The sequence below is a fragment of the Chelonoidis abingdonii genome, chromosome 1, assembly GCF_003597395.2.
Source record: "Chelonoidis abingdonii isolate Lonesome George chromosome 1, CheloAbing_2.0, whole genome shotgun sequence".
Taxonomy (NCBI): domain Eukaryota; kingdom Metazoa; phylum Chordata; order Testudines; family Testudinidae; genus Chelonoidis; species Chelonoidis abingdonii.
This window is the reverse complement of record NC_133769.1, coordinates 7,823,506-7,849,685: the sequence shown is the minus strand read 5'-3', so window position 1 is coordinate 7,849,685 and position 26,180 is coordinate 7,823,506. Positions and strand designations below refer to the sequence as shown.

The window sequence follows — 26,180 nt, the reverse complement described above, 5'->3', positions numbered from 1 at the left end:
TTCAAAACTGAGAAAAAAAAATGTTTTAATGCAACAGAGGAAGACTCAGTTCTTAAGCATATAGAAGTTTTAGGGTTAGACATGCATTGGTTTTCATCCTCTGACCAGAGGGTCTGTGGGTTTTGGAGTTGTACTTTGCAGGAGTTTGGTCTCCTAGGAACAAGAGGCTGCTCAGTGCCAAAAATCTCTCTCTGGCCTGGGGCAAATGTCAAACTGTTTTATGGTTTTTCTTAAGTGGCTGCATGGCTGATGGCTCTGTTAGTGGGATTTAGATCTTCTCATTTTCAGCCAGGAGCTCAGATCTAGCCCAGGGAAGCAATCAGCTGCAGTGAGCAGGTGGCCATTGGGATGCTATGTGTGGTGATTTGGTCGTCCGAGTCCTATTCGGCAAGGAAGAGTGCCAATATTACAAGAAGCATTAAACAGGCATAAGAGAACCCCTTCTTTTCTCCTGATCTACAGGTCAGCCAAAGGCTTGAACAATTCAATCTGATACAGTGCCCTGGCACTCACCACTCCAGGTTTGGCCAGCCAGCAAGGGAAGCATCTAGATGCATGGTTCCTTCACATAAGACACCCGCTAGTACAGGAATTGACAGCCTGGCAGAACATAAACCTCCCCCACACACATCGTGATGGATCTCACCTCTCAGATAACTGGGTCCCAAACTACTCGGGTTTTACAGAATGGCATGCAACACCTTCCTAGGCGCACACAGGAGACTCTAGGCAGGTAGCTCAGAGCCCTGGGTCATTGAGAGCAGACTGCTTTAATCAATGGGTATGATGCTCCATTCTGCTTTAACTAAAGGCTCCAGATGCTTTTCACATAGAACGTGTCCTAATCAGACCTTGAGATTCCATAGCCACGGAAACCGTGCAGCCGCCAAGTTGAACTACAGATGGGGCGGAGAGGAGGGACGGGTGGAACACATTATTTGCCATAGTTGATACCTGAGAATCTAGGGGAAACAATGGATCCACTACAACCCCTAAGATTGCAAGGAATGGTAGCAAACTCAAGACATACACAGGGTGTCCTCATCCCCAGTCACAACTGATTCAGTCTGATCCTACCTGAGCTTACATTCCAATTCCTTACCCTTGTCAGTCTCGGAGAGCGCAGGCTACAGCATTTGTGTTAAGACTACAGGGAAATCTAGATCACAGCACGTCATTCATATAGCATGGATGCTGCTGGGAAAGCTGCCTCCTCTCTCCTGCACATACAAATTCAATAGTAGGGATGGAACAATGCAGAATCTCACACCTATTGACCGTTGGCAGCTGCAAAAAAGTCTTAATGGTGCCAACAGCAAATGGTTAATACTCATGTGTCAAACCTAATGGGTGGATAAATCGTTCCCCAGAAGAATACGAAGAGTGAACAGTAAATTGACTCAGTGCGGGGTCTGGGGAGAAAGGATACACACTGCCAGCTTTTGAGACTTCTTAGGTGAGGCAAGAAATCCCCCGAGTGATTCTTCTCACCCACTTCCACAAGAGCCTGAAGACTGGTCAACTCCTCATTGAGATCAACACTGATCATCCAACAAAATCAGCAGGGACACTTTGTACCTGTAACCATCAACAGGAGGAGAGAGTGAGCCACAGGGAATCCTCAGACCCATGTACTGCTCCCTCTGACACAGGCCCAGATAGCCTTCTCGCAAGTCCCATAAGGACAGACTCACCTCCTGGAGACACTGGAGGGTAAGTTTGGAAAGAGGTGATCATCTGACCTGAGCAAACACTAAATTCCAATCCTGTGTATAAAAGCCTTCAAAGATATTCTTGCATTGTAGCTAGCAAGTGTTAGAAGAAAGTGTCTTCTCTGCTGTAGCCATCTGAGTCTTCACTCGCGTGTCTCCATGATACAGGAATGTCCTCCTCCTCATGTCTCATGTATTCCAGTTGTGCTGGGGGTGAGAGCCTCCCGGTAGCTTGCAGAGCTTGAATACCTCATGAGCAGCGCTGCTTTCTCTCACTCCAAGCCATTACCACACAACAGGATTACTTTTAATCCATGTGGCTTTTACTGCACTGAGCTGTCAGCAAACCCCATACATCACTGTCTGATAGCTTTGTTCACTGCCTTTACAAAGCCATATGTGCACGGAGCATATACAAAAGGGTTAACTGCAAACCCAAGAGCTAAATAGAAGCTAGAAGGCAAATGGAAATTGAGAATGTGATGGTTTGAATACTCTACAGTAGCATACAAAGAGGTACAGTAATAATTCTGCTGGAAGTAAATTTGCATTTAAAGGTAACATTTAATTGAACACAACACTGATAGAGAGTGCCGGCTTGTTAACTCTGGGGAAGAACGTCTTATTTAACCACAGGATCAAGGGCAGCAAGGCACAAGCCTCTCGCATAAGCTGCCTCAATGCAACTCATATTGAAGGTGCAGGTACCACCTATCAGAGCAGATTTTCATCACCTTTAGCATCTGGCAAGACTGCCAACAAGTGTGGCAGGCAGGCCAAATCCAACATGAACATGGATAGAGTCAGAGACCTGACTTCAGTGGGCACTGGATCAGCCCAGAGATTGGGCAGGGTCCTGGATCCATTGTTTCAGTTCAGACTCCTCTCCTGAACCACTGGTAACTGAAGTACAGCCCTATTCTCAGTTCAGTTTTCATATCGTACAACTGCAGGAATTAATTCCCATATAAGTTCCATGCATTACAGCGATTCCCCAGTGCACTGCCCCTTGCGGAGGCATCTGCACCTGGGCACAGTGGGTGCATGCAAGTGCAGAATTCCAGTTTCACACCTGCTTTGCCCAGGTGTAAACACTGCCAGGGGGGCAAGGCAGCGAGAGATCAGGCCTTTGGTGGTGTTGGACTGTTAGGGTCCCCCCTCCACTTTCCCCCACATACAGGAGCAGTGAGCTAGAATGCAAAGTCAGTCCCCCTCCCCACGGCATCTGGATATTTTTGGTAAGATTTAAGCACTAACAGACCGCTTTCCCTTGGCTGCCCAGGACGTGGGAACACTTGTTATGGAAATCTTGTATAAATACCATGACAACAGGCCCCAAAGCATCCCACACAGGTCCTCAGTTAAACTCAACAGCTGGCACAGAGCATGTTCTGCTGCAGCTAACTTTGACCAGCCAAGTTCAATAGGGCACTAAGCAGCATTTAAAGGGTTCCGACCAGCACGTCTTTACATCTCCAGCCAGCAAACTGACCAAATCACCATGCTTGGAACCTCCAGAGTCACTGGAACGACAGGTTAATATCCCAGAAATAGCCACTCAAGCCCTCCTTTCTGGAGAGAAAGCTGAAAGGCATCTATAGGAGGGGGATGAGGATGTAGGTAGGGGGATGAACAGGTGAGAAGGGATGTAAAAAATATTTTCAAGCAAAACTGACGTGCAACGTAGTAACTTGCACCTTGATCACAGCACATATTCATTGTTCCCTCTCCCCAGTCCTTTGTTAGCATACTGTCTATTTGAGACTATGCTCTTTGGGGTAGGAACCATGATTTCACGCGAGTCTGAGGTGCTTGGCACAGCATGGCTCCCTATTGCTTGCAAACCCCTAATTGCCCACTTCATTTTAAATGGTCTCCCACAGCACACATGGGTTCCTTCTGCTTAACAATTTTTCCCAATTTGTATTTAGCTCAGGCGAGGTCTACACTAAAAAAGTTAAGTCGACCCAACTACATCACTCAGGGGTGTGAAAAATCCATCCCCTTGAGCAATGTAGTTAAGCCCAGGTGTAGACAGCACTAGGTCGATGGAAGAATTCTTCAGTTGACCTAGCTCCTGCTTCTTGAGGAGATGAATTAACGACAGCAATCGGAAACCCCCATCCTGTCACTGCAGGGAGTGTCTACACTGCAGCACTACCATGGCAGCATTTCTAGTGAAAACAGAGCCTCAGACACTCTGGTTACCTTCCCCAGGCCTGAAGAAGGCTGAGGTTTTAGCACTAGGCACGGAGAGGACAATATTCCAGGGGGAAACCACAACTGAAATTTGGAGAGAAGATTGGACAGGAGCTGCTCATGGTGCCACTTCTACACGCAAGAGGAGCACAGCTACAGCAATCTGTTCCACTTTACACAAAGCAAGAGCAACTCTTAAGGATCCAGCAATTTCCCAATAAAGCCCAGAATTGTCCAAAATTTGATCTCCAATGTATTGGGTCATTGTTATAAGACTTTAGTCCCCCTAAGAGTTAGTACGTTCCAAAAGTGTGGAGGATCCAGGAACAGTTAAAACAAAAAGCAGTCAAGCTGGACAGTAGACAGCACCCTAGCTATTCTCCTTGTTAGCCAATTGGCATTCTTCCTCCTAAGCAAGGAGGACTTTGCTCTAGCTGGCTTAATTTAAAAAGGCAGCTTCTTCTCCCTCCTCCATGCCTGCAGCTGAGCAAAAAACGCAGGGAAGTTTTCACTCATATTAACAAAGCTTTAACTAATCTTAAGAACATAAGAAGGGCTATAATGGGGTCAGACCAATGGTCCATCTAGCTCAGTATCCTGTCTTCTGACAGTGGCCAGTGCCAGGAGATTCCAAGGGAATGAACAGAACAGGTAACCATCAAGTGATCCATCCCATCACCCATTCCCAGCTTCTGGAAAACGGAAGCTAGGGACACTTCTGAATCTTGGAGAAGATTAATGGAGCTTTTTTATAAAGTTTTAACCTCTCTCTCCAGAAGCCTGGCTTGAACTACCAAAACAAGTCATTCTGCTGCTGCGAAAGCCATGGATCTTTTTAATTTCAAAGCCAAACATGTTATAAAGTTTCTCGCCAATTATGTTGTGCCATGATCTCAGAGCAAGCCAAACACTGAATAAAACCTCAACACTCCTATCGGCTCAAGGTCTCCCTCTAGGGAGTGCCCCAACATGAAAAAAGTTTGATAGAGAGGTTGAGTGACTGGTTCAAAGTAACAATGGCAGGCCTGGGAGAACAGAAGTCCGTCACCCTGGCTTACTGACCATTAGACAACCTACAGTCCAGTTTGGAAGCTACAATAATGCTGATAAGTTTGGTACAGAATCTGAAATAAAGCCAAGGATACAGATTCTTTCCCTACTTTTCTAACCATTACACCAGACTTCCACTTGCTGTCTCCAAGGGAAACGCTTGAATTTCCTGAAGAGCCAAGTGCTCACCTGGAACTTCTGACAGGGGAGAAAACACATTCAGTTTAAAATACCAAGGAAGTTTAAAGCATTTGTTTCTCTTATATACACAAGAACGTCACTCTGCCCCTCTGTGCCCCAACCATCCAGGCCACATCAAGGTACCGTCACTTCTTCCTCTAATTAGTACATCTAAGATCCATCCTCGTTTATCCCTACAGACCCCCCCCCAATAAAACAACAATCCATCACCCTTTCATCCAGGGTCTCATCCCTCAGCCAGATGGCTGCAGCTTCCTCCTTTTTGGCCCTCTAACTGCTCATCTGTCAGTTGATACACAGACAGCAACCAAGCTACAGTTTTGCTCAGATGATCCTCCCCACTTTGAATTGCTCCACCAAATCAAAGATTAGGATTCCTGTCTTTGTCTTCAAGGCCCTGCATAATTCTGCAGCCATCTGGTCCTTTGCTTCTCCAGCAGCTATCTCCAAACCTCCCATACCACTACCTAGGCAAGAAGTGCCCTGCCTTAGCAAGTTCACAGCACTGCTACACTCTCTTCATTCAAATTCCCCTAGAAGAAAGGCTTAACTCTCCACAATATCTCGGGAGGGTCATCTGGGCAGGAACGTAACTTGGTTGCTATCTGTGTGTGTCAATTGGAAGGGTGCAGATGAGTGGTCAGAGGGCCAAAAGGGAGGAGGTTGCAGCCATCTGGCTGGGAACTGTGACCTTAGATGAAAGGTTTTTTTGCTGTAGGAAAGAATGGATATTAGATGCACTAATTAGCTACAAGAGGCACAACTGCAGGGTAATCTGGGATTGTGTTTACAAAAGTATGGAAGCTTTGTTAGAGAGCCCATAACAAAGGCTGCATTGAGACATACAAATTCCACACTTCACACTCACGTATGCCTGTTTTTCAAACTGACATCAGACGCTTTTGAAAGCTTCGATGTTTCAGGAAGAATCGCGACTAAACAATTCCTTTTAAACTAACTCTCTCTCTGTTTCTAGTGGAAGGAACCTAACCTCGCAGGACTGCTGGGAGGATTTATTTATTTGTACAGCACTTTCAAGATGTGACGCACTAAGCAAGGGTCTGATCCAAAGTTCAAGTCAATGGGAGTCTATCCTGATTTCACTTTGGATCAAACTCTAATTGCTTAGATTACCAGATGAAAAGCAACAGGGGGGAAAAAAGGAGTCAATCCTGTTTTCATTAACGTATTCGTAATAATTAAACCTTTACAGGGATGGAAAAGTGAGAATGTGGCTTTTACTGATGGAATGGTCTAGGAACAGAAGGGAATTCTGTAGGATATGCTGAAGTTTCAGTCTGGGGTCTTTAAGATCACAAAAAACCCTGAACTTTTCAAAGCAGTAGGGAAGAATTATTTGTCTTCCCCTCCGAAAGACAGAAGTACTGTACTCACTTAACTTCATCTTTTATTTAGAAAGACAAGTGCTACCCTCTAGTGGAAATGTCTGAAAAAAGAAACCAGCCTCTCAGATCCCAAAGCAGGGGATGAAATAAAGGGAAGATGATGGTAGAATCTCAGAAATACAGAAAGTGACTGAGTAATTTCTGAACCCACGATCTAGAAAGAGTTTTTGGGCTGGATTCTATTCTTTAGGGCCTATGCAACCCCAAATGGATGAGACTGCTGGCTAGGCATTTTCAGCTACGGCTCCTTGTTTCAAAACACTTTCTCCACCCAAGTGCAAAGCATCCTTGACTAGTCAACGTTTAGAAAGTGCTGTAAGGCTTATGTATTTCCCTAGAGAGGCAGCTTGAATGGGTGCCTCACCAATGAGTTGGAGGGGGAAATTTTTACTTTTGAGGAGTAGGAAGAGTTTGTGGATACTGATTTATTTGTTACCGAATGACTTCATGACATTTTTAATATGAAAGCTAATTTCTAGCATGACTGACAGGTACCTTTGAGAATTAACTATTCATCTGAAATCACAGAACTGCAAGGGACCTCAAGCAGTCAGCTAGTCCAGTCCCCTGCACTCAAAGCAGGACTAAGTATTATATCTAAGTATTAAAGTATCTTCTTTGAATGCACCCAATGTAAGTTCCATTAGCCTGAATCTTCCAGTAAACATCAGAAGTGTGAACTTGCTGTGTGTTTTGTGCAAAGATGATATAGAAATATTGGAGGGAAAGGAAGAGGATCAGGTTGTCCTATACCTACCATACTCTCCAAAGACTAGGCATGTATACTTCTGATGCTCCACAACCCAGGAGACAACCTTCACACCGAACCAGATCAGCAGCATCCCCAGTGTGGCATCGAGGATGAAATTCATTAGGTAGCTAAGAGAAGGGGGAGAAAACACTCTGTGTAACACTTAAATTCAGGCTCAGCTGGGTTCTTAACTCTCAGTGAATCAAAATAGATTCTGATAGATACTTTGGAAGTCCCCATGCAGATAAGACAAGCTTCATTATATGCAGTAGTCCCAATTCTCCTTCCTTGTATGAAATCACTGTTGGCTTTAATGGAGTTCTCCTCGCACAGAATCTATATAAGCGAGAAGCCACAAATGAAAGGAGAATTGGGTCCAAAGCCTCCCTTGTCCCCCAACTCCTCATCTGTGAAGTTCTAAGAAGATCCTGTTCATGATATGTTACAGGATCAAATTAGCCTGAGAATATCTTCTATGGTAGTTAGGAAATCAGTATCCAGTTTTGAGTTATTGTATATTTATGAACACAGTGTGAGATTTTCTTTTCAGAACTCCAAAGAGTGCCTTGAAATATTCATTAATTGGGCTTTATCTCAATATCCAATCTTTCCATCTTTTAATCTATAACCACCTTGGGAACACTTGAGCAAATCTTCCCTCCCCATACACACTGGATCATCACTGCACTGTTACTCAGTGTTAAGAGTAATTCTTTGGGATTTCAGTAGCCTCATACATATTTTAAAGTTACACACGTGCTTAAGTTTCTTTAGAGGATTAGGGCCTAGGCTTTGTATCTCTTCTGCCATAGAGTCCATGCACAAAGCTGAGATGCAAAATTACCTTGTTCAGGGCTCAGATTGCATAGACTAAGTATTTCTATAGTCCCTAACATTGGGCTTGTGTGATTAGGCAGTTGACAACCCTAAACATCCTTGCCCTGCCCTCATCCCACCCCTTCCCTGCGGCCCCACTCCTGCCCCACCCCTTCGCCAAGGCCCTGCCTCACTCAGTCCATTCCCCACCTCCGTCTCGCTCTCCCCCCACCCTCACTCACTGTCACTGGCCTCAGGCAGGGGGTTGGGTTCCAGGAGGGGGTGCAGGCTCTGGGCTGGAGCCCAGGGGCTCAGAGTGTGGGTGGGGGCTCCAGGCTGAGCCTGGGGCAGAGGGTTGGAGTACAGGAGGGAGTGTGGGGGTGTAGGAGTTTGGATGTAGGTGGGGGCTCAGGACTGGGCAGGGAACTGGGGTGCAGGAGGGAGAGTGGGATGAAGGCTCTGGGAGGGAGTTTGGGTATGGGAGGGGACGCAGGAGGTTTGGGTTGCTGGCTTCAGGAAGGGGCTCAGGGCTGGGGTAGGGGGTCGGGGGTGCGGGCTCTGGGAGGGAGTTTGGGTGCAGGAAGGGGCTCTGGGCTGGGATTGAGGTCGGGGGTGGGGGGCTCTAGCTTTTTTGCCATCTCAAGCATGGCGGCTTGCCTGCGGGATGTCCCCAGTCCCTTGGATTCAGCGTACCCACCACTGAATTGCCGCGGAATCTGCGGGACCGGCAGACCTCCCGCAGGCAAGCCGCTGAAGGCTGCCTGACGTGCTTGAAGCGCTGGTGTCTGGAGCTGGTTATGGTGCAGAGGGGGTGAGGGGTGCAGGCTCTGGCTGGGCAGCACTTATCTTGGGTGGCTCCTATTTGGCGGCGCAGCAGGGCTAAGGCAGGTTCCCTGCGTGCCCTGGCCTTGAGCAGCTCGCGGAAGCAGCCAGCCAATGGGAACTGCGGGGGCAGTGCTTGTAGGCAGGGGCAGCATGTGAAGATCCCTCCCCTCCAGGGGCCCCAAGGGGGTGCTGGCTGCTTCCAAGAGCGATATGGGGCTAGGGCATGCAGGAAGCCTGCCTTAGCCCCGCTGCGCTGCTGGACTTTAAGCGGCCTAAAATCTCCTGGACTGGCTTCAGTAGCCCCTGGGAGATAAAGCCCGATTCCGGAAGCCTCCTGGTGAAGGAGAGGGTTGGCAACCCTACCTAACAGTAACATATATGTTAAGGAAGTGGGGAACACAGACCTCTGCTGCGTTTTTTTGTTTAAAACTATGAAGAATCACAGACTTTGCAAACAGATACTCTGTTAGAAGAGTAGGTGCAACTCTGGGCCAACACCATTTAAAGAGATACTACCATTTTTTTTCTGAGCCAACTGTTTTTTTAAAACTATAGCTGGGCTTTCAGAGATTCTAAAGCTGGATAGGACCATTGTGATCATCTCGTCTGACCTCCCGTATACCAAAGGCCAGAGAAGTTTCCAAGTAATTCTAATGGAGTTAGTCAAAAAAGCTGAGGAGGAGTTAAGTCTAGTATGAATAAATGACTTGTGGCAAAAGAAAGGCAAACTCTTTCTTTTGATTGACACCCCTCCCTCAGCCTTCTACAATAGTGTGAATGCAAATGCTAGTGCGGGAGAGCCAGAAAGTGACACTGAATGAAAATCAGATGGAAAAAAAAAAGAGTAACAGATTTCAACACTGCTACAGGTAAAGGCAGACATTTTAAACTATGATTCTCCTCTAAAATGCCTGATTTCAGAAAGTCAGACATGCAAGAGACAATTACACATTTACCTTGCATAAGTACCAAATGCAATTATAATGTGCAAATATATTATCCATCAATATGTATATGGCACTTTATCCATAGGTCTCAGAGTACTTGACAAGGACTGGGAAAATCTTCCTTCTTCTGCCCCACATAGGTGTCACAGCAATTGGCAACATAGCCCAGATCTCCAGAATCTCAGCCACTGGACAGCTCTGCCCCCCAAACAACTGCACCGGCAGACTAGGAATGCAGATGCACATTCATTTTTGCACTTCCAGTAGAGTGCCAGATACTTTGAAAACCCCAGATGCCTCCAACCAGATGAGAGAAACAGATGGGAATTAACAGCATTAAGAGGATCTAAGTCAGTGTCTGTTTCTACAGCAGAGACAATACATGCAAGTGAATTTAGATTCCTCCAGTCCCAATTATAGAACATTAATGCAAGTGTAACACCCAGAGACCCTGGGCATCGGCAGGCAGGAGTGCACCTGGGACTTCTGGAACTTAGTGCATGCGCCTCTACCACGTGAGCTACAAGCCACCTGCCTGTTAGCTAAGGCTGTAGAGCGAGCAAACTCTCCCCTACACCCCCTCCGGGACAGAACACCACACCCAGAAGGTGTGCTGGCTACACAAGCACAATGCTGTACTCACAGAGAGCAGGGATCTTCTGCAGTATGACCAGACAGGAAAACATTAGCAAAATGAATGAAGAGGGCACCTATTGCTTGCTTGGAGGTATCATAAAACCTGAAATAGATGCAACAACCTTTCCAACAGCAGCAGTAGAGTGTTAGCCGGCACACAAAATCACATTACGAAGATGGGGACCTCAGATCAAGCCTGGTACAAGGAGCTTTTGTAATCCACAGGTGGGATTCCCAGAAGCTCTCATTGAAGTAAACGGAAGCAGAGGTAAGCTGGTGCCAAACGCTTTTGAAAACCCCACCCCCACGAGGAGCAGCAAGCACGACTCATGCATTTACACCATTACCAGACATTCATGTCAGAGAGATCACTGGATGTGAGCCCCTGGCACAGTGAATGCAGCATTAGTGAGGGTGCTATTAGGAAACAGGGTGGGGATGAGGGAGGAGAATTGAACCTCTATAAGCCCATTCAGGCCTAGGCCTCCTGGCTGAGGCTATCAGCAAGAAGGAAGTCAGCACCAACTGTGATGGTGCTTTCCCCGTTTGTATACTGGGAACAGGACTGAATCACCAGCTTTGTTCAGAGCCCATGTAAGATGACATGAGACTGTGAAAGCTTTTGGTGACTACTGATCTGGGCCAGATTTCAGCTGGTATCTTAGGACTGGTCTACACTAGGGTGGGTGGGGGAAATCGATCTAAGATGCGCTATTTCAGCTATGAGAATAGCGTAGCTGAAGTCGACGTATCTTAGATCAACTTAGATTGACTTACTTGGCGTCCTCGCGGCGCGGGATCAATGGCCACCACTCCCCTGTCAACTCCGCTTCTGCCTCTCACCCTAGTGGAGTTCCGGAGTCGACGGGAGCGCATTTGGGGATCGATGTATCACGTCTAGATGAGCTGCGATACATTGATCCCCGATAGATTGATCATTACCCACCGATTTGGCGGTAGTGTAGACATACTCTTAGTGATGAGAGGTTCTCCTGCATGGCCATGAAGCCAGTCGGTCCTTGATATTAGACTTGTTTATACATCCTTAGCTACAAATGCACAAGTGTAGCAGGCTTCTTAACTTGGCTCTCGCTGCAGCATAACAAATATTATGCTGGGAACTGCATAGAGCTGTCTGGAGCTCACGATAAATAGTTCACTTGCTAGTGAGCTGGTAATGCCTGGAAACTTCTCAACGAACAGTAAAAAGTACTAAACAGGGCCAAATACTCTGTAGCATCTAGGATTACAGTATTTCAACCAATCAATTTCATCCATAATGTGATGGGAACTTTATAGGAAGTAACACCACTAAGAATTTCAGTCTGTTCACTATTTCCACGTTAAACATTTAGGAACAGGAAGGACCTAAAAGCCCATTAATGATCAGAGTAAACATAAAAAACCGTTCTGCAAGACAGAATCTATTCCCCTTAGTTCAGAGATTTTAAAAAACGCTATTTCTCACCAGATCCTCCAGGGACGCCTCTCTTCTTTTGGTTCCTGAAAGCGCTTTACTGTAAAGACAGATAATTAAAGGTCAGATTTACAAGGAAATGAGACCTTACTGTATAATTGGACTAAGCAGCAAGATTAGAAGGTAGGATGATTACAACAAACCCTGACATTTCTCTAGAGTCTGTTTTGCCTCTGTTATATTCAGCCCAAGACACACCAAGGCCTTCTTTGGGCTAGGAAAAAAGGGTTACTCCATACATTTAAGTAATCTAGTGTAGACTTTAACAAATGCAGCAACGGTCACCTGGAAGCCTAGGCGAGAGCCTAGAGCAGAGGTGGGCAAACTGTGACCCGCAGGACCCTCCTGCCCAACTCCTAAGCTCCTGGCCCAGGAGGCTTGCCCCCGGCCCTCCCCTGCTGTTCCCCCTCCCCCGCAGCCTCAGCTTACTGCATCGCCGGCGCAATGCTCTGGGTGGTGAGCTCTTGCCAGGCAGTGCAGCTGCAGAGCCGCGGCCTGACCCGGTGCTCTGTGCTGCGTGGTAAGGGGGCAGGGAGTGGGGTGGCGGGGAGGGTTGGATAGAGGGCAGGGGAGTTTGGGGTGTTGGGAGGGGGCAGAGGTGTGGATAGGGGTCAGAGCAGTCACAGGGTAGGAAACAGGGGGTTGCTAGGGGTCCCGGGAGAGGCAATCAGGATTGAGAGGAGGGGTTGGATGAGGCAGCGGGGGGCAGTCAGGGGCAAGGGTTCCAGAGATGGTCAGGGAGAAGGGGTGGTTGGATAGGGCAGGGCAATCAAGATTGAGAGGAGGGGTCGGATAGGGTGGCAGGAGGCAATCAGGGGCAGGGGTCCCAGAGGGGCCACCAGGGAGCGAGAAGCAGGGGGAGTCAGATGGGGCTGGGGCTGGGCCACGCCTGGCTGTTTGGGGAGGTGTAGCCTCCCCTAACCAGCCCTCCATACAATTTTGGAAACCGATGTGGCCCTCAGGTCAAAAAGTTTGCCTGCCCCTGGGCTAGATTCTACCATTTAGACTTGGCCAAGCTGGGAGATTCAGGGCTAAGCCAAAGGCTCTGGTTGAGCTTTGCAAGCTGGAACGTGAGCAGAGACACGAGAACTGATCATGCACCTATAAAACCACCAGACAGTTAACACCAGAAATATTTTCACTAGTTTGGCTCAAGCTCTATCGCTCTTGAAGTCAGGCATGCCGCTGGCCCCAGGCGTGTGCTTTTATGGGCCTGTCCACTTTTAAACACAGTACTGCGATTTCAAGGATATGAAGGATGTGAGTGCAGTATTTCTTGACAATAAACAGGACTTTAGAAGACAACTCTACAGTGGCAGCTGGGTGCACTGGGTTACCTCTGACTTCTAGTTCTAGGATTTTATCAATCTAATCTGAGCTGTAAACTTCTGATTCCCATTCCTAGCTGCTGGAAGTCTCTTTAAGCCTCAGAGATGGTGACCGGATTATCACTGTGACTCTATGAAGTTCCTAATTGTCAACTAAGGATGGTTTCTAATTGGGGGTGAGAAAAATGATTTAGAAGAGACACACACACCTGCCCCACTCCAAAATGAAGTACTATAAACCACTCCAAATTCAGTATTATCGACCTCCAAAAAAAAATTGAAAGTAACATTTTAAACTACAACCTTGATTTAAGTCATGGGTGGCATTATCAAAATGTTATCCAACTCATACATAATAGAGGAGTTAACCAATGGTTGACTGCGACTGAACATGCAGCACGTACAGTGTGGGCAAGTTCATCTTGATAAGAACCCTTTCGTTTTTACGTCTCCCAAGTTTCAAGTGGAGGGGTTTGTATTTAAACATGTGACTGCTGCAGGACAGAAGCGATATCCTGGACCAAAACTTAACTGCCTTTCGCTGTAGAGGAACTATAGAAATTGCAAGATACTAATGCAGAGACTAACACAAGAAGAACTAGGTTGGATGGCACAGCAATAGGGTGGGTACACACAACATTTAATAGTGCAAACCACCTGCACAAGATACAGTTATATAATCTCAAAGTAAAGGCTTAACCAAAGTTTTCAGCCCGTTCTTACTGAGAAGAACAGCTCGTGGACTGACAGACTCTTCAGCAGCAGGTAAAATAAGCTCATCAGAAAGACAGAAGTGACTGATAATAGAGGAGAGGGTTGAAAGAGTGGAAAAAGTAAGATTATGAGCCACCACAACACCCACTAACTACAAGAATGGGCACATTTGACTGAACAGTCTTTGCAGGTTCCTAGCAAGTTCTTGTTTCTATTTAATCAGGTTGACACTACATAGCACCTCCATCTATGGCCATGTCTACACTACAAATTAGATCTCCCTAATTTATGACAACATGCAGCCACCGCAGTTATTAAATCGCTTGTGCGTGCGCACTCTTTGCTCCTCGTGTTGGCCGTGTGCGTCCTCACCAGGAACGCTTCTCTCAGCTCTATTGTCAGTGTGGGGCATGGCAGAACAGCTCCTGAAGGCCAGTAACAGTCAAGCTAGTGTTACTAAATCAGCATAGAGTCATTTACGGTGGTGGGAGCCAAACTTAAGTGAAGACACTTCCACAGCTGGCTCAATGTAAGACAGCTTACGTCGACCTAACCATGTAGCATAGACCAGGCCCAAGAACATGTTCAATGTTAATTAAACCTGTCAGTCCACTTGAGATAGGTATCCACACCCTGTTTTAAAGGAGGAAACTAAATCAGAACGCTTAAGTGACTGGCGCAAGGTCACACCAGTAGTCAATGGCAGAACTAGGAATATATTGAATTTCTCCAGACTCCCAGTCTGGTATTGTAACCACTTGCCAACATTCCTTCGCTCATGTATAAACAAAGGCCACAGTGATACAGACTCTCACTTGAGACTCTCCTGGAAAAGGGAACTAGGTTAAGGGTAGAGTGGATGCAAGATGCAATCATAGTGCAGATGAACACGTGACTGGGCACAGGTAATGGGATTTCGCATTCATTTCAGAGTGTGCGCATGCACACAGACAATATCACTACACTTCCTTTGTCAGCCCTGGAGGGAGAGGGAATCACATTAGCATAAGGAGAACTTGTGAAAGCAGCAGGATCAGGGAGAGATGGAGAAAAACTTCCTCAAATACAGATGGATGTTGCAGCTGAGAAGCCAATATTTGTAGCTGTGCTAAGCTGGTTTCAAATGTGTTACCTCATCTGAGGTGCCTGCTTTCCATTAGGTGTTTCCACTGCAAGGGTCTCCAGAAGTGCCTCACACACAGCGAATCCCCAGCGACTAGAGTTTTGAGCCATCTACTTCAACTGTACACCAAAAGTTAGACAGCAGGCAGGCTGGCTTCGGGCAGGTAGCACATACCACTCTAATGCTTCCTCCCACCACAACTCCCAGAAGAGGCGGCTAATCTCAGTGACTTTCCCCTATGAATGAAGCCTGAAAGGTCCCTGCAGTTACCGAATAACTACAGCAATTCATTTCTAGCCCAGTCACTTATAACAGCTCCCACATTTATCATCGTGGGGGGTGGGGGGCTCTGTGCAGCTACATTCCTAAGTAGTAATGGATTAGGGGCACATTTGGACTGGAAAAGTGGTTTGTCAAGATCAGTGGTTGTACTGGTGACCCCTTTCACATAGCAAGCCTCTGAGTGTGACCCCTCCTTATACATTAAATCATTTTTTATATATTTAACACCATTATAAATGCTGGAGGCAAAGGGGAGTTTGAGGGGGTGGCTGACTGCTTGCAACCCCCCATGTAAGAATATTGTGACCCCCTGAGGGGTCCCGATCCCCAGTTTGAGAATCCCCTGGTCAGATTGTTTTGGCTTGTACTGTACACGGTGACATGAGCATTGGAAGGTGGTCTCGGAAAGGGCAAAGTCTGTGTCCCAAAGAGCTTACTGGAATTGTCCTAGTCTGCTTTTGTGCGGTGCCTTAGCAGAATGAGTTGTGGCCCCTACGCCCCAATACAAATAGTAACTACCTGACCATCTGAAAGCAGCGAGTATAGCATTGAACCCAAAAAACTACAGCCTTCCAGCTAAGTCGTATGAATCAGGAAGGCTATTCTAAGGAGAAAGTTGGTAATGACAGTTAAAACCACAGAAGTTGGTCTGATTTAGTTGGGGATTGGTCCTGTTTTGAGCAAGGGGTTGGACTATATGACCTCCTGAGGTCTCTTCCAACCCTGATATTCTAGGATTCTAAGATGGATCACAATGGACGGTTTGTTTTGAAAAGCTTTGACAGCTTGGAGCGGGACCCCAACACAGTTTTTGGAGTCAGTGATTGTTTTCCTTCCACGTCAGAAAGTTTCAGACACCACCATCACCACAAAAAGTGTTGCCCCCCATCCCATTTACCACGGTTGTATTCAAGCTGAGCCTTCAGTGATAGATTGATGAATAGTGCCATCTAGTGGGACACTGTGTGATGCCGTGTCACCAGGTGGACAGGCTAACACCACACATGAGCATCAGTGAATAAACATGATGTATAATCCCATTAGAGAAGATATCGCTAGGGGATATTCAGTGAACTCTAATAGTCCAACCCTTACAAATGTACTAGACATGCCAGCTGAAGTAGCTAGGCATGATTATTAATTATATTAGCAATACTCAAGTAGTTACTAAGCTGATGACAGCAGGAGTCTGAACAGGCCTTCAAGGTAGCCTGTCTTATCACCACTTTAAGCCACTGTACTTAGGCTTTGCAATCTACTTGCTTTTAAAAGAATTAGAAGATCCAAAATAGGTATGTGCTGAAACCATTGCCTATCCATGCCACCAAATACAATCTCATTGTTTTCTTCTACTCCCCCATCCACCTGTTGTCTCTTCTCTTATACTTTGGTTGTAAACTCTCTGGTGGGTAAGCACCATCTTATGTGTTTGTGTAATACCTGCATAAGGGTTCATCACTAGGAATCCTTCCACGATACTTCACTGTTCCACGCTTGCAGATCTCAGCAGGTAAGTGATGCTGGGTAATTCTGTCCTCAACTTTCAACTGAGGCTCTCAGAAATGCTTTACAAACCACAAAGAACTTATCCTTGCTCCTCTACTGTGAGAGCGAGTAAAGAATATCCTTGTTCTAGAGACTGGGGCAAAGGGAAATTCAGCAATTTATCCAAAGTCAGATAGGAAGTCTGTAGGCAAAGCCATCTTGATTGCACTCTTTGCATGCCAAGGCAAAATAGACAAGTCATAATAAGTACCAGCAGGGGTAATGCTTGGCTGCCCAGATCTCTAGACTCCTAGCCTTGGGTTCCATCTACTAGTCAAGCCCCATGCTCTGCATTTTTCCATAAGGTAGGAGATTCTGTTGATAGGAACAGACAATTTGCTACACTGTATCAGACCAGAAGTCCATCTAATCCCGTAATACATTAACAGTAGCCACGACCAAATGCTCCAGAGGAAGGCGCAAAGGACCCTTGTAATCAACAATTATGGCATAATCTGTCCTTAGGGAAGTTATTTCCTAACCTCCCCACCACACTGAGAGGACAGACATTTTTCCTCTCTCCTAGTGTTGCCCGCTCATGATTTTGTTGAGAGAGTCTTGCAATTTGGTGTTTTTAGAGTCCCAGCTCTCAGAATCTTGTGATTAATAGACAGATTTTACTTTCATAAGTTTCTAGCCATCACAGTTAGTGGGGGCAAAGCCTAGAAATGAGACCCCTAAAGGCTCAGAACAGCAGGAGGCAAATAAAGATTCCAAAGATCTCATGAACCGAGTCTGATTTTTGAATGCGTAAGGGTGGCAGTGCTTTTAGATAATATACAGGAGACCCACCTATTTCATTCTGATTTATAAACAAAAGCCTATTACGCTACACCCTTGACCAGTTTAGAAAACTAAATACACTACATATGCCAAAAAATCTCGACCTGCAAAAGACTTTTTGCAACAAGGAGCAGCCCTTATCAGGACCACATGTGGAGACACAGGCCTTTCAATGTAGCCTGATGATCAACAGGACTGGCAGAGTTTGGACCAAGGGTGGGAATAGATTCCAGACGGATCCCTTACGCATAAGCATTACTGCCAAAGCTCTCTAAAGTTGAGAGTAAGTGATCCCAACCTTCAGATGGTGGAGTTTAATTTAGCTGTTACCACTCAAGAAAGATCTTGGAGTCACTGTGACTCGGTTCTCTGAAAACATCCACTCAATGTGCAGCAGCCATAAAAAAAAAAAGCTAACAGAATGCTAGGAACCATCAGGAAAGGGATAGATAATAAGACTGAAAATATCATGTTGCCTCTATATAAATCCACGGTACACCCACATCTTGAAGACTGTGGGCAGGTATGGTCGCTCCATCTCAAAAAAAGATATATTGGAATTGGAACAGGTACAGAAAAGGGCAACAAAAATGGTTACGGGTATGGAACAGCTTCTGTATGAGGAGAGATTAATATGATTGGGGGCTGGTCTACACTAGGGGAGGGGATCGATCTAAGATATGCAACTTCAGCTACGTGAATAATGTAGCTGAAGTCGAAGTATCTTAGATCGAATTACTTACCGTCCTCACGGCGCGGGATCGACATCCGCAGCTCCCCGTCAACTCCGTTACCGCTGTTCACATTGGTGGAGTTCCAGAGTCGACAGGAGCACGTTCGGGGATCACTATATCGCGTCTAGATGAGACACGATATAGCGATCACCGAGAAATCGATTGCTACCCACTGATACGGCACGTAGTGAAGACATAGCCTGGGACTTTTCAGCTTGAAAAAAGATGACTAAAAGGGGATATGATAGAGGTTTATAAAATCTTGACTAATGTGGAGAAAATGAATAAGGAAGCGTTACTTACTCCTTCACATAACACAAGAACAAGGGTCACCTAATGACCCAAAGCAGTAGGTTTAAAGCAAACAAAAAAGTATTTCTTCACACAACGCACAGTCAACCTGTGGAATTCGGTGCCAAGGGATGTTGTGGAGATACAAAACTAGAGCAGGGTTCAAAAAGAACTAGATAAGTTCATGGAGGGTAGGTCCATCAATGGCTATTAGCCAGGATATGCAGCGATGCAAACCCATGATCTGAGCGTCCCTTAGCCTCTGTTTGCCAGAAGCTGGGAGTTGACGATATAGATCGCTTGATGACTGCCTGTTCTGTTCATTCCCTCTGAAGCACCTGGCATTGGCCACTGTCAGAAGAGAGGATACTGGGATAGATTGACCATTGACCTGACCCATTATGGTCATTCTTATGTTCTTAAGTGCTTCTGTTGATAGTAACTGCACAGAATGGCATGCTTCAAGATGGCCTCAAGTAGGTAGATCCCAACCCATTTAGGGCTTAATAGGTCAAATCCAAAATATTACATGGCACCTGAAAAATCAGAGGAGACCATGGAACTCTGGTGCTGTGTTCCTACCAACTTGTCAAGCAAGTAGCCGCCGTCTGCACCAGCTTCAGATATCAGATTGATTTACCGAGTAGCCTCAGAGACTAGGTTACTGCTGTGCATGGTATGGATCACAGTAGCTATTCACATGTCGTGGTTTATGTTTTAATTCCGCTAAACTCTTCACCTCAGTGATATCCCGTGGCTGTGAGCTCCACAGGAAAAATATACGCTGCATGAAGTAGAACTGAACCAATAATTAATTCTTCAGTTTGGGAGCCAAACCAGGTTGGTGCTAAACTGATTTCTTGGAGTTTCTTACCAAATGAAAACAAACATTTGTTCTGGGTCAAAACAAAATTTTTCAGTTGACCCAAAATGAATTTCTTTGGCTTTCGAGTGGTTCTTTTAATTTTTTTTTAAATTAAAAAATCAAAAACAAGAAACAAAAGAAAAAAAAAAAAACCTAAAACTTCAAAACATCTTGGAGATGGCCAAAATGAAGCTTCTTGAAATTTCTTTTTTTTTCAGCCAAACTATTTGCTGAATTTGACCAAAATTTGGTGCTCCCCCCAAAATAAACTGTTTGGCAAATAATAAAATTCTCCTCCCCCAAATCACCCAGTCCTAGAGTAAAGTAGTATTTTCTTTATCAGTTCTGAAGTTGCTGACTTTCAGTTTCTTATGTTATGAGAATGGTCACTCCTATTGTACTCAACTTTTTCAGTAACATTTTGTACACCTCTACCATGTCTCCTCTTTATGTCCTGATCATGAGCCAGTCTTCAGGTCTACTCCACCCATAAGCAGGGTTAATATTCTCAGCCTTAATCCCACCATAGTGAGATGAAGTTTGGGGGTCCTGCTCAACGCCCCTGTGCTTTCAGAGGATCAGATATGTACTTTTATCAGAAATGCCTCCTCCTCACACATTTCTTAGGCAAGACAGCTGCACTTGCCCTCTGCAAGGCGCATCTCAAAAAAAGACAGTTACCTTTTTCATAATTGGTGTTCTTCAAGACATGTTGCTCAAGTCCATTCCACATTAGGTGCATGTGCTGACCACATGCACCAGTGCTGGAAGTTTTTCCCTCAGTGCTATCTGTAGGGGACTGGCTCTGGCACCTGTATGCCACAGAATAAGGGGCACCATCAGTTCCTCCCCTCCCCCGCTCAGTTTCTTCTTGCCAGAAACTCCGACAGTGGGGAAGGAGGGGGGGGTCACGGAACGGACGTGAGCAACACATCTCGAAGAACACCAGTTACGGAAAAGGTAACTGTCTTTTCTTCTTCGAGTGCTTGCTCACGTCCATTCCATTGTAGGTGACTCCCAAACAGTGTCAACAGAGGCAGGTAGGAATTCATGAAGGTGTCGATTGCAACACAGCTCTGCCAAATCATCATCGCTGGCCTGCTGGGTGATGGCATAGTGTGTCATGAGCATGTGCACTGAAGACAAAGCGTCTGCAGAGCCGCCACATGGTATGGGGACATGCTCTAGGAAGGCCGCTCTGGTCAAGTGGCCCTTCAATATAGGTGGCGGTTTGGCCCATGCTAACTCATAACAGAACCGGATACAGGAAGTGATCCAGTTAGAGATCCTCTGCGAGGACACTGGAAGGCCTTTCATCCAGTCCACTGTCACAATGAAGAGGTGGGTCAACCTGTGGAAGGGCTTGGTGCACTCAAGGTAGAATGCTAGGGCGCGCCGGACATCCAAGGTGTGCAGCTGCCTCCCCTCTGTGGTGGAGTACGGCTTCGGACAGGGAAGTGGGAGAAAGATATCCTGGTTAACATGGAAGTGGGACATCACCTTGAGCGGGAAAGCGGGGTGGGGTCACAGCTGGACCTTGTAGAAAACTGGATAAAGAGGCTCCAAAGTAAGGGCTTTAATTTTAGAGACTCGCCTCACTGAGGTAATGGCTACAAGGAAAGCCACTTTCCATGATAGGAGTGAAGTGGAACAAGAGGCCAGGGGCTCATGGGGAGGCACCGTAAGCTTCGAGAGGATGAGGTTGAGGTCCCATTGCAGAATTGGGTCCCAGACTAGTGGGAAGAGTCACTCTAGTCCTTTTAGGAACCGAGTAGACATGTCATGTGAAAACACCAATTTGCCCTGGACAAGCTGGTGAGAGGCCAATACGGCTGCTAAGTGCACCTTGATGGAGGAAAGCACGAGGCCTTGACACTTAAGGTGCAGCAGGTAATCAAGGAGTTCCACAGGTTGACTGAGCTGTATGAAGAAATATTTCCTTTTGTTTGTTTTAAACCTGCTGCCTATTAATTTAATTTGATGACCCCTAGTTCTTGTGTTATTAGGAGTAAATAACATTTCCTTATTTACTTTCTTCACACCAGTCATGATTTTATAGACCTCTATCATATCTTCCCCTTAGTTGTCCCTTTTTTTCCAACCAGAGAAGTCCAAGTACTCAAGATGTGGGCGTACAATGGTTTTATACAGAGACAATATGATCTTTTCTGTCTTATTATCTATCCCTTTCTTAATGATTCCCAACATTCTCTAAGTGCCCTGTCCAGTCTAGTTTGGAAACATTCCAAGCTGCCGCCACTTCTCTTGGGACGTTATACAGGACTGGCATGTTATTGCAACAAAATGTGTGCAGTGCTTGCTATCAAATGACGGAAACGGAGCCTTTTTTGCAATAAAATTAATTTTGGGAGGCTACTTGTGTCTTGTTCTGTGCATGGGAGAAAGGGTTACAGGCCAGTTCAAACAGTTCCAAATCTAAGATCAGTTAGTGTTGAAGTGCAGAGAAATGTATCAAACTGGAAAGGGAGTAGCTGTTTAACAGCACCTGCAGACCACTGAGCAAACTACCCAGCTGACCATTAACCTGGCAGCAGGGGCGTCCGTGATTATTCTCATTGCTGTCCTAATGGAAAATGACATGTTATATATCCAGAACTGCTCAGGCTAGAAAGACAGTAATTCTGTGTGATATGATGACAAATAAGAGGTAAGAAGTTAATGGTGTGGTGCCTTGTTGAGCATGGCTTGTCACGCCTCATTAGATTTAAGAGAGTTATCCGAGACTGTAATTATCAGAGACAGTAAAACTGTTGTATTAAAGATAAAAGCTAGTATTATAGAGAAATAATTAACTGCTTAATAGGGCATTTACTGGGTAGAGCTGTGGCAGGCTGTCTCTGAATTAAAAGCTAGAAAGCCAGCCAAGATTACTGGGGCTTAAGCAGGCAAGTGAAGTAGTTCAGTAGCTGTGACCTAAAAGGTTATTGGTGAAGTTAAATCCACAAAGATGACTCTGGTTTCTTTGAAAGTTGAAAAACCCTCTGCGAAGAGATGAGTTTTTCCTTCCAGAGTGCAGTTTCCACAACATATTTCCAGTAAATACAGACTGAACAGTAACTGGATGAAGTTTTGGGAAGAATATAGGGACCTTCTGCAAACTAAGTAGAGCCATAACACACGCCATCCATTAGGGTCAGTTCAGAATTGACTAGAGGCCTCTAGGCAATAGGATACTGGACTGGAACTCTGCAGATATGGATTCTAATCCCAGTTATGCTTATGGCCTGCTGCATGACCCTGGGTCAGTCCTTTCACCTACACCTCTCTTCCCATGCTTGTCTATTTAGAATGGTGCAGGACAAGTTGTGTGTACATCTAGTACATAGTACAATTAGGCTCGGCCGAATTCCATAGCTGTCTAAATTATTTTTAAAAAATTGAAGTTTATTTGATTTAAATTTTCACAGTTGTGGGAATTTCTGGAGGGTCAGACAATTGATGATAATAGAGAGAGACTCAAAAAAGCTAAATCTTTATTAACGGTTAAAACACAAATTGTCAACATCACATGTTAAAATATACAAAGTAAATATCCTTAAAATCAAAAAAATCAAACCTGTTTTTACTATTCATTCACTTATCTATTTGCAACAAGCCTAATTTGAAAGTCTAAGTCATAGATTTTGACTAATATGTTCTCAGGCAGCATTTCTGTTTACCTATCTGTAAATGTTGATTATTATTGATTGAAATATATATTTTCCCTCAGTTGGTATGTGTACAGTCAAATCAACATTTGTGGATAAAAATCTAATCCTTCCAAGTCTACATATAATGGAGTCACAGTCTCATTTGGTGCCTCTAGGTGCTAGTGTAACACAAATAATGAAGATTGCATATTTTATTTACTAAATGTGCATTTATTGAGTAGAAAAGAAAGAGCCAGACCAAGCTCACATTCCTAATCTCTTTCTAATAGGTGCCTAGGTGTTGGGATTTTTGTAGCAGGTTTTAGCAAGCTAAGGTGGAGTCTAGCTTCATTTATATCCCCTCTTTCCTTTGCTCACAACTTGGGCACAGAGTGCCTTTGGAGCCCAAATTTGTCATGCTTGGTGTCAGCCCAGAGATAAGTTGCTTGGAAAGATCAATCAAAAATTGGTCCAGCAGTTTGGAGTTCTGAAAATATAAACACATGCACAGCTGACTGGAACCTCATGAGCAGAAACTGTACACAACTCAACCACTAATCAAACTTATTGAATCTGGGATAGTCCCTTCATTATATGGGTCTATGGGCAGAGAACTATTCAGCCATTCAGTTGTACACAGTGCTGGAAAGCTTTACAAGACAAATAGGAAGACGTGGGAGCTGCCCCAAAGTGATCACAATCTAATTTTGAACATGTGACTAGCAAAAGTAACAGTAGGAGGGGAACACAGTAAAGCAATGAGCTCACAAGTGTAGTCAGTGGAGAGGTGTTTGTCCTGCTCCACCAATTGTTAATCCAAATAGATTTATGAAACCTCTATAACCATTAAACAAAGGAAGTTTGGTTCTTTAGCTCAAGTAATAGATGCTCATACTTTTAAATCCAGAAGTCTCAAGTTCAATCCTTGATGGCCCACTCAAGATCACTGTTACATGTACATCTTGATGGGTGCTTAGACTTGCTCATAATAGGCATCATAGAAAGATGGTACATTAATGGAGAAAATCAGAGCTTTGCATCCTGAAAGTTAGAGAGTTAGATTTTTTTTTCCATTATGACAGTCAGAAAATACTAGAGTAATTTAGCCTGCCAGGACATCTGAGATTTAGGGCCATTCAGCATGAAACACATGGACTTTCAGAACTACTGAATCATTTTCTTCAAACTTGTCTTGGTTTGTAGATCTTAAAGACTTACAACTCAAGCCAAGTTTGAAGACTACTATGATTAGAAATAGTGTTTATACTCACCAAGTCCTAGCAATATGTTTAAAGGAACTGTAATCACTAAGTCTGGCCAGTTTTGAAACATTTCTTGCACGTTTATAATTAAGTTGTGTTCTTCCCGTCTTAGTTTTACAAAACAAATGCACCAAATTTAAAGTAGCATGTGCAATTAGCAAAAGGCTTTAAAGATCCATTTTCTACTTGTTACAATCAACCATTCCAATTAAGAAAAAAGTTAGATCTAAAGAGACTGACCTCTCTAACACTTAACATTAAAATAGGATGGAAACAGGATGCTTAATAGGACAGGAGGACAAGTGCCAGTGATAAAACAGATTTTGAAAAGACTGATCCCCTCTTCATACCTCATTTCAACACTGAAGTGACTCTACATGATTTGTCTCATACAAAATACTGTAATACACCATTCCAGGTTGGAGGAATACAGGCGTTTTTTTAATCTTTCCAATTATTAAAAAAGTGATTTTTTCTTAATAATGGCCTATAGCTGAAATGGGTCTCCATTTCTGCTATGAGTGACGCATAATCCCAGTTTAATACCATTTCTTAAAAATGCATTGATTTGTAGACTGAAGAAAGAGTGAGCTCAGGTCTATAAAAGCAGAATCATAAATTATTATGGTTGGAAGGGACCTCAGGAGATCATCTAATCCAACCTCCTGCTCAAAGCAGGACCAATCCCCAAATCTGTAAATGGTCCCCTCAAGGACTGAACTCACCCCTGGGTTTAGCAGGCCAATGCTCAAACCACTGAGCTATCCCTCCCCCTAATTGGTTGTTTGTTCTGGCTGATAGTAAGTAGCCTGTTTGGGTCTTTCCAGTAAATTAAGCTTTGCAAATAGATTTCAGTGTAGAAGCCTATTATAATAAGAACAATATCAATAAAGCACCAAACATCCTCCTAACCACACAGTAAGATATATTGCACTTTGCATCTGTAGATACAACAATGGTTCATAAAAAGGTGGCCAAGGATTCTTCACTTTCCCAAATGGGTAAACTCAGAAGCGAGGTGACAACCCCAAGGTCACTTGCAGGTCAGTGGCACAGCTCTGCTGGCAACACAACCCAACTTTCTCCCCCACCCCCAACTCCCAGTCCAGTGCTCTGTCCACCAAGCAGCATTGCCCCAACAGGAATCACAGTTCTCACTAGGTTTCCAGTGTCCATCAAGTGCAACACCAGTGACAGCACGGATCAAAATCAGTCTTGCCATTAAAAAAAAAAAACAAAACACAAAAAACACACAACAAAAACCCACCAAAATAAATAAACCCACCCCCAACCAACTGAAAAACCCATAGGTTCCTGCCTTTTGAGCTGAAGGCAAACCCTCTGTAAGCAGTATAGGGCTTAGGATTTAACTGAGCAGTCCAGTAGAGGTATGAAATGGATGAACTAGCCCATTAATTTTTGTCCACAGAAAGACACTGAAAAGCCATCTTCAGCTCCTTTCCTAAAATTCTTGGCTCGTCTGTTTCATGTACCATATGTTGCTTAACATGATGACTCCCTGTTAGCCAAGGTCTGAGATTTGAAAAATCTGATCTGGTTTTAAAAAGAAAGTCCCTAGCCAG

The 26,180-nt window shown here is 44.9% G+C and overlaps 1 protein-coding gene across 1 annotated transcript in view; it reads right to left on the bottom strand.

Moving 5' to 3' along the window:
- LOC116820684 (store-operated calcium entry regulator STIMATE-like) overlaps positions 1-26,180 on the bottom strand; it is a 75,652-nt gene that overhangs the window by 24,353 nt on the left and 25,119 nt on the right. The window contains exons 2-4 of the mRNA XM_032773334.2: positions 12,012-12,060; positions 10,551-10,646; positions 7,326-7,447 (exon numbers count right to left, since the gene is read on the bottom strand). Of these exons, the coding sequence (XP_032629225.1) occupies positions 7,326-7,447; positions 10,551-10,646; positions 12,012-12,060 (267 nt within the window). The remainder of the gene's footprint in view (positions 1-7,325; positions 7,448-10,550; positions 10,647-12,011; positions 12,061-26,180) is intronic.